Consider the following 8,706-nt stretch of genomic DNA (forward strand, 5'->3'; position numbering starts at 1 on the left):
TTCGAGGTTAGGTGGCATGATGTTATGGAGAAGTACGGGCTTAGTGAGCACAGATGGTTCAAGCAAATGTTTGAGGTATGTGAACTTTGGATTCCTGCATATTTCCACAACGTCTTCATGGGAGGGTTATTACGAACTACATCACGGTCAGAAGCAGAGAATAGTGTATTCGGGAGTTACATGAGCCAACACGCTAGCTTAGTGGAGTTTTTCTTGCAATTCGAGGCGGCAATAGATACCCAGCGGCATAAACAAGCAAAGCTTAATGCGGATTGTGAAAGCAAGTTTCCAGAGATGAAAACCCCGTTGAAGATCGAGCGGCATGCCGCATCTATTTACACCATAGCTATTTTTTATGATGTGCAAGTGGAGATTCATGCGGGGTGTGTCACGTCTCGAATCGTATCTAAGACGGGTGAGGACGATTCTATACATTTCGTGGTTGAAGATGGTGATGGGGGATTATTCGATGTGTACGCGAAGAATGATGACTTGTCATTTGATTGCTCATGTCGAATGTTTCAAAGGGTTGGGTTGTTGTGCAGGCATGTGTTTGTGTTGTTAAAGGATTCCCGCGTAGACATCATTCCGCCTCAATATATTGTTGCAAGATGGACTCGAGCCTACGGCGAGGTGTGTAGGGAGGACAACATAGGTGTTGTTTCGGATGCAAATTCTGCACTCACGCAAGTATGGAATGAGTTTTACAACTGTGTCGGTCGTGCATGTGGAAATACCGACCGCCTGTTGGAGTTGGCAACATTATTGAAAGCTCATAGTGAGACATCCACAAATGGCAACCCGGCTATTACCCCAAGTACTGCTAAGGTAAGTGTTATCCATTCGTTCTGTGGCTCGCCAACGTCAGCCGATCAGGTTGTTCGGCCACCTAAGATTGCTAAGAATAAAGGGTCTGGGAAGCGATTGAAATCGACAAGAGAGAAGATTGCCGAGAAAGCAACTAAGGCTAAACGGTTGTATAGGACTTGCAAGCAGTTAGCGCACCATGATAGTCGTAATTGCCCCGAGGCGTAGGATCTTTTCGTTCGTCATAGTTTATTTCCAGTATTGTTGAATTTGATAATAACCAGTGACTTTGTATTCTCTTAGTTTATTTCCATTACATGTTATTAGCTTTCGGGGTAGAACTTTTCGTTGGTCATATTTTATTTTCGTTATTGTTGAATTTGATAATAAACAGTGACTTTGTATTCTCATAGTTTATTTCCATTACATGTTATTAGCTTTTTGCTTACCTTTTCTGGAAAGAAAGGCTTCCATGTGTCGCTCTCAGATATATTGAATTATACAATGTACATTAATTTCACGTGTGGGGGAGTTACAACCATCTAATAATAACCAAGATTTCTTACCATGCATGAGTGTGTTTCTACTTGCAAATAACAAGTCTAGTTCAGATCAAACCAGAAGGCCACTTTTAACACGGCAAATGAATAAGAGTACAAGATTACTTTAGAAATCACACAAATGAATGAAGCTGTATAACTCGAGATTTTCTTCAACATATCAAATGAAAGAAGCTGCATAAATACAGCAGATTCACACTTACGAATTCAACACAGAATTTAAGTAACTTGATGAAAACTGGTTTACCTCAAACAGAAGAGGGAAACAACAAGATAAAAGAGCATACAGACCTTCAACAATTATACTTTAATAACGCCAAGCCCAACCTTGTTACCACCTTCTTCATCTCTTCCTCCCCCTAGTTTCTAGGAACATTACCAATAAATAATCGCTGCTTTTGCTTGAGCGGAGAACACTTTACCTTTTGCTTTTCCACTTTTTTTTTTTTAATTTCAGACCGCTTTATTATAGGAGTATATGTTCATAACTTTATTACTATATGTTCATAATTGTAAGTTCATAATGTCAGAGCTCTATGTTCATAATTCAATAACTGTACATTCATACTTCCATAACTGTACATTCATAATTCAATAACTGTAACTTCATAATTTTCGAAGCTCTATGTTCACAATTTTAGAGCTCTATGTTCATAATTTTATCACTATATGTTTATATTGTAAGTTCATAATGTCAGAGCTCTGTGTTCATAATTCAATAACTGTACATTCATACTTCCAGCTTCTGTACATTCATAATTCCGTAACTGTAACTTCATAATTTTCGCAGCTCCATGTTCACAATTTTAGAGCTCTATGTTCATAATTGTAAGTTCATAATGTCAGAGCTCTGTGTTCATAATTTTATAACTTACATTAATAATTCCATAATTGTACATTCATAATTCCATAACTGTACATTCATAATCTCATAACTGTACATTCATAATGGCACAAACGAATAACGTCGTTAACGGCGAGACAAAATAAAATTTTTTTAAAACTAGAATGACGCTTTTTCCCTAAAAACGACGTCGTTTTGGACTCGTGTCCACAATGCATTGTGGACACGGATCCAGGGCATAATTTGCCAGCTTAGTGGGGCAGGGCCGATTTTTAGGTTTTGATGGCCCCGTTCGGGTAAATAAATAAGGCCCTACCAAAATCACAATCTTTAAAATCAATATCGTATTTTGGAATAATAATAATAATAATAATAATAATAATAATAATAATAATAATAATAATAATAATAATAATAATAATAATAATAATAATGTGGTAAAATGTTGATGTGCGCAAAGCAGAAAAACAAAAAGTATATTATGAAATAATAATAATAATAATAATAATAATAATAATAATAATAATAATAATAATAATAATAATAATAATAATAGTGTGCGCAAACTCGCAATGCAAAAATGATTAAAAAAAGGGTAAGTCGCAATGCAAAAATTTGATTGTAAAAAAAAAAAAAGGTAAGAAGTGCTCTAAAGTTTCAATCCTCTAACCTTCAAGTTAAAATACAATAAGTATGTGTTCTTACCATTCCTTCATGGAGCCTTTTACAATTAAGTGAAAACTTTTTGTTTTTTATTTCGAAACTACCTAGGTAAAAATTAAATATTGAACCCAAATTTCGAACCTTTGACCTCCAAGTTAATTTAAATTCAATAAGCACATGTTCCTACCATTCATCCATAAAACCTTTTAAGTTTAATTGAAAACTTTTTATTTTTATTTCTAAACTAGTTAGGTAAAAATTAAATATTGAACCCAATAAAATTTGGGGGCCCTCTAAAATTTGAAGGTCCTGTGCGATAGCCCAACTTGCACAGCCTAAAATTCAACCCTGTAGTGGGATTTGACTCGGGATTTTCAGTTTACAGTATATTAGAAAATAAATTCCCAAGTAGGCACGGTGACTGTCCGCCAGAATAAAAAATGACAGAAAACTTCCAGAAAAATGGAGAGTTCGAGTTAGTGAGGGATACGTAATGTAATAGCTAAATTGTTTCCCTGTTTGAAAACATAACAAAAACTAGAAAAAAACGTAATTAACCACAATAAGGGGCGTACACAATGACCCTAATGCCCCTTTCTCACTTTTTAGTTGATAAAATAATTCCAAATCAGCACCAATTCCATCTAAAAAAGAATAAATATCAACCGTAGATCAACAACCATCTAAGGCTACTATTAGTTCCTAGTTCTCAACTAAGGAATGGTTCCCACTTGAATGCACCCCTATATATATATATATATATATATATATATATATATATATATATATATATATATATATATATATATATATATATATATAACATTTAGTATATCATAATCATTATTATTATTATTATTATTATTTTGTATAAGGGTATTTATATCTTTAAAACCTATTCCTTTAACCAACCAAACACTGGAATACAATTACTAAAGTATATTCCTTCAGCCAACCAAACAACATAATACAATTCATATTCTATTCCTTACCTATTCCATTCCATGTGGAATAGCATTCCTATTCCCTCCAAATTCATTCCGTGAACCAAACGTGCTGTAAATAACTTTAGATCTTACCCTTTCCTAAGCTTGGAAGATAGAAAGGTGGGATCTTGGGATGAATCTTTGCAAGATTGGGTGAGGTATTTCTTGGCTTGGGGAAGAAGCCAAGTTTCTTAGAAGTAATGTAACTTTACCTTGTTATACTTTGTGTACAAAAGGTGGGCTGGGATACCAACTAATTCTGAACACTCCCTATCCCATAAAGATTAGTGAAATAAAAGAAACATTAGCATATGGAAAACCTTAAACAGTGAACAGAAAAAATCTATATAGAGAAAAAATCTGTTTAGAGCCTCGATTTGGTAGAGCATAAATCTGTGTACACAATCTATTTTCAGGAGAAGGAAAACATTAAACAATGAACTAAAATACCTCTTCATCGCAGACCAAAACTTCTCGACTCTTTATCTCTGTAGAGCCTCTGTTTTCAGCTATTTCATAACATCTCACACACCTTACTCTTATTGCTTTCTCCATATCTAGAGGGCCAGTATCTTTTACAACAACATACAGACTTTGGCATGGTTTCTTTGCATATACTTTGGTTCTTTTTTTTCTTTTTTTTTTTCCCTAATTTGCAGGTGATTCAAACTGAAGATATGGTGAACTTGGGAGTAGATGTCTCCATCTACAGAGGCTTATATACAATGTAAAACTGGATTTTGAAATCTATGATGTTATCTTGGAAGTATGAATGCTGCTGGAGACCTTTCAGTTTCCAAGAGCATGGTGAACAGTAAGTATATATATATATATATATATATATATATATATATATATATATATATATATATATATATATATATATATATATATATATATATATATAGAATCCGGATAAGGTGAGGACCTAATCTTAGGTGAGGACGTGATGACTAATCTTGTGCGTTTGTTTTTTTATTTGGATGGTCCAGATTTGAGTTCTTGAGATGACATGGATTGATCTTTTTTGTTAAAGTGGGATAATAGTGTCTTTTTCTATTTTTTTAAGTGTGAACGCATGTATAATCCTTGGCCAAATTGGTTTCCTATTTTCTTGGATCATCACCGTTGCAATTTGGAGCCGCGATTTCTTCATCATTGATTGAGTGTTCGCCCATGCAAACTAATCAGTATTTTTTATTTTTTTTCGCTTGTTCTTTTGAGTATAATATTGTCTATATTTGGATTGTCGTGTATATGTATATGTATAAGTGGATGATGCTTGATATGTTATGTGAAATGGCTCAAGTTCAAGAAGGACCAAGTGTGTGATGCATGCCAACGCGGAAAGCAAATCAAATCATCATTCAAATCAAAGACACACGAGTCAACGTCAAGACCGCTAAGCTTACTACATATGGACTTATTTGGACCGGTTGATCCAATAAGTGTGAGTGGTAAGAAATATACTCTCGTTGTTGTTGATGATTTTTCCAGGTACACTTGGACCGTGTTTCTCAAGAAGAAAAATGAAGTTGAGCAAGTTCTACCGAAGCTGTTGAAGCAACTACAAAATGAGAAAGAATTGCAAATATCAAAAATACGAACGGATCGCGGAACCGAGTTCGTGAATGGAGTTATACAAGCTTTTTGCAATTCACATGGAATTTCTCATCAATTATCTGCCGCAAGAACACCGCAACAAAACGGTGTTGCCGAAAGAAGAAACCGGACGCTCAAAGAAGCCGCACGAGTGATGATTAGTGCTGCCGGTCTCCCGAAACGATATTGGGCGGAAGCTATCAACACTGCTTGTTACACGCAAAATCGAAGCATGATCCATAAGCAGTACAAGAAGACGCCATATGAGCTATATAAAGGGAGAAAACCAAATATTGGTTATTTTCATATTTTTGGATACAAATGTTTTATTCATATTAATGATAAATTGCATCTAAAAGCTTTTGATGAGCGTGCAGATGAAGGAATTTTTCTAGGATATTCGACTACCAGCAAGGCGTTCAGAGTTTTGAATAAAAGATCAATGGTGGTTGAAGAATCCATACACATGGTATTTGATAAAAAATCACAGATCAAGAATGATACACTGGACGAAGAAATTGCACAAAATGGTAACAAGTTTCATATTGATTTTTGTGATACTAATGATACGTGTGAAGATGATGTTTTGCAGGAAATGGATGAGTTGGAAATTAATTCTCTAGAAAATCCCATCCCTCATCTAGAAGAAGTTGGAAATTCTTTTAATAATAATTTTGGTGGTGATGCCTCACGTGGGAATGAGGATGCAGTACGGGTTCCAATGTGTGATCAAGTTACTGGGGAAGTTGGTGGTCAATTACAAAATGAATTAAATGTGGAAATTCGAACCAACTCTCCCAGTACGCAACAAATGGATCCACCCAGTACCATGCACCCATTTCAACCAGATTTAAGATGGCTCAAAAATCATCCTCCAGAATTAATTATTGAGAATATTCATGAAGGCGTGAAAACAAGATCATCTACCATGGAAGCATTGTTCACATGCTATCTATCTCAGACTGAACCAAAAGAAATTGACGAAGCTCTCAATGATCCGGATTGGATAAATGCTATGCAAGAGGAGCTCGATCAATTCAAAAGAAATGATGTTTGGGAACTTGTTCCAAGACCGGCGAACCATAATGTTGTAGGAACCAAATGGATCTTCCGGAACAAAGCAAACGAAGAAGGCGTGATTGTTAGGAATAAAGCAAGGCTCGTTGCAAAAGGATACTCTCAAGAAGAAGGAATAGATTTTGATGAAACTTTTGCACCGGTAGCTCGACTTGAAGCAATCAGATTTTTCCTAGCCTACGCCGCACACAAAGATTTCACCGTTTATCAAATGGACGTGAAAAGCGCATTCTTGAATGGTCTACTCGAAGAAGAAGTTTATGTCGAACAACCCCCAGGTTTTGAGGTAAAAGGCGAAGGTGATAAAGTCTACAAACTTAAAAATGCATTGTATGGGTTGAAACAAGCACCTAGAGCTTGGTATGATACTTTGTCAATGTTCTTAATAAGCTGTGGATTCACCAAAGGCCTTGTTGACAAAACTCTATTTAGAATTCAAGATGGTGATCATATTTTATTAGTGCAAATATATGTTGATGATATTATTTTTGGAAGCACTAACAATTCTTTGTGTGAGAAATTATCGAAGCTTATGCAGAATAAATTCGAAATGAGCATGATGGGTGAATTGAATTACTTCTTGGGCTTACAAGTCAAACAACTGAAAGAAGGAGTATTCATCAATCAAGCAAAGTACACCCGCAACTTGATAAAGAAGTTTGGCCTTGATGGAAAATCATCGATCAAAATTCCAATGAGCACATCAATAAGGCTAGACAAAGATGAAGATGGAAAGGATGTCGATCAAACAAAATATAGAGGAATGATTGGTTCACTTCTATATCTTACTGCAAGTAGGCCGGACATTTCTTATGCTGTGGGCGTGTGTGCAAGATTCCAAGCAAATCCAAAAGAAAGCCACCTCACCGCAACAAAGAAGATCATACGATATCTGAAAGGCACAATCAATGTTGGATTGTGGTATCCAAAAGGTACAGATTTTACTCTAACGGGTTTTTCAGATGCGGATTTTGCAGGTTGCAAAATAGACAGAAAAAACACTTCCGGGACATGCCAGTTCTTGGGGGGGAAGGCTTGTTTCTTGGTTCAGCAAGAAGCAAAATTCCATCGCAACTAGTACCGCCGAGGCCGAATATATTGCTGCAGGAAGTTGTTGTGCGCAAATTTTATGGATGAAGCAACAATTGAAGGATTACGGAGTTAATTGTGATGACGTTAGTATTTATTGTGATAATACTAGTGCAATCGCTATCACTCACAATCCGGTGCTTCACTCAAGAACCAAACATATCGACATTCGACATCATTTTATAAGGGATCACGTTGAAAAGAAAAATCTGAAGATCGAATATATCCCTACGGAAAACCAAGTTGCTGATATTCTCACGAAGCCTTTATGCGAAACGAGATTTTCTACCTTAAGGCACGAGTTGGGAATGATCGAAATGAGCTAAGTATCACTGGACTTAATCTCTCTATTTAAAATTGATACTTGTGCTCAAAATAAATTGTTCTATATGAATAAATTGTTTTATGTATGCATGTTTTTATTCGAAATTTTTATATGATAAAATTGCAATATGTGTTAGGATCTTATTTGTACATTTACATGTGTTATTTAACGTGAGATCATATGCCATGCAAATTAATTTGATGAAATGTGCAATTCGTGATTTATTTGATAAGTTGTTTAAAATTGCATGTTTTAATGTGTTAATCAGTTTCTTGAGTATGTGTTCATGTTTCTGTAAATTAACTAACTTGTTTGCATGAACAATTTGCTCTAAAAAATGATTTACCGTGTTTGTTTAAAAAATATATATGTGTTATGTGCAAAATGTGATTTAAAGTGTTAATTGTATATGTGTTTCGTGTATATGCAGTATATGTGATATAATTTGCTATAAAATGTTTTAGAAATCTAGAAGTTAATATTTTTGTTAGTTTCTAAAATATTTTGGAATCTGTCTAATGTGCTTTTTATATAAAGTTGTTTCTAATTATAATTTAGGAATATGTGTGTTAATTTTGTTAGTTTCCAAAATGTGTTTAATTTTTGATTGGAAATTACCGTGTATGAGTTTAGTATAATTGGTATGTGTGATTAATTATTTGTGAAGTAATTTTTGCTACTAACGAGATGTTTGAGTAATATTATATTTGTGGTACACGAATTTGAGAATGAAATCAGGAGACAAAGGAGGAA

The 8,706-nt window shown here is 34.7% G+C and overlaps 1 protein-coding gene across 1 annotated transcript in view; it reads left to right on the forward strand.

Annotated features, from left to right (window-relative positions):
- LOC109155973 (protein FAR1-RELATED SEQUENCE 5-like) overlaps window positions 1–1,035 on the forward strand; it is a 1,140-nt gene extending 105 nt beyond the window's left edge. Inside the window, exon 1 of the mRNA XM_019303714.1 lies at window positions 1–1,035. This exon is cut by the window's left edge and continues 105 nt beyond it. Within this exon, the coding sequence (XP_019159259.1) occupies window positions 1–1,035 (1,035 nt within the window).
- The last annotated feature ends 7,671 nt before the right edge of the window (window positions 1,036–8,706 follow it).

This window comes from Ipomoea nil, unplaced genomic scaffold (genome assembly GCF_001879475.1).
Source record: "Ipomoea nil cultivar Tokyo-kokei standard unplaced genomic scaffold, Asagao_1.1 scaffold0276, whole genome shotgun sequence".
NCBI lineage: Eukaryota > Viridiplantae > Streptophyta > Magnoliopsida > Solanales > Convolvulaceae > Ipomoea > Ipomoea nil.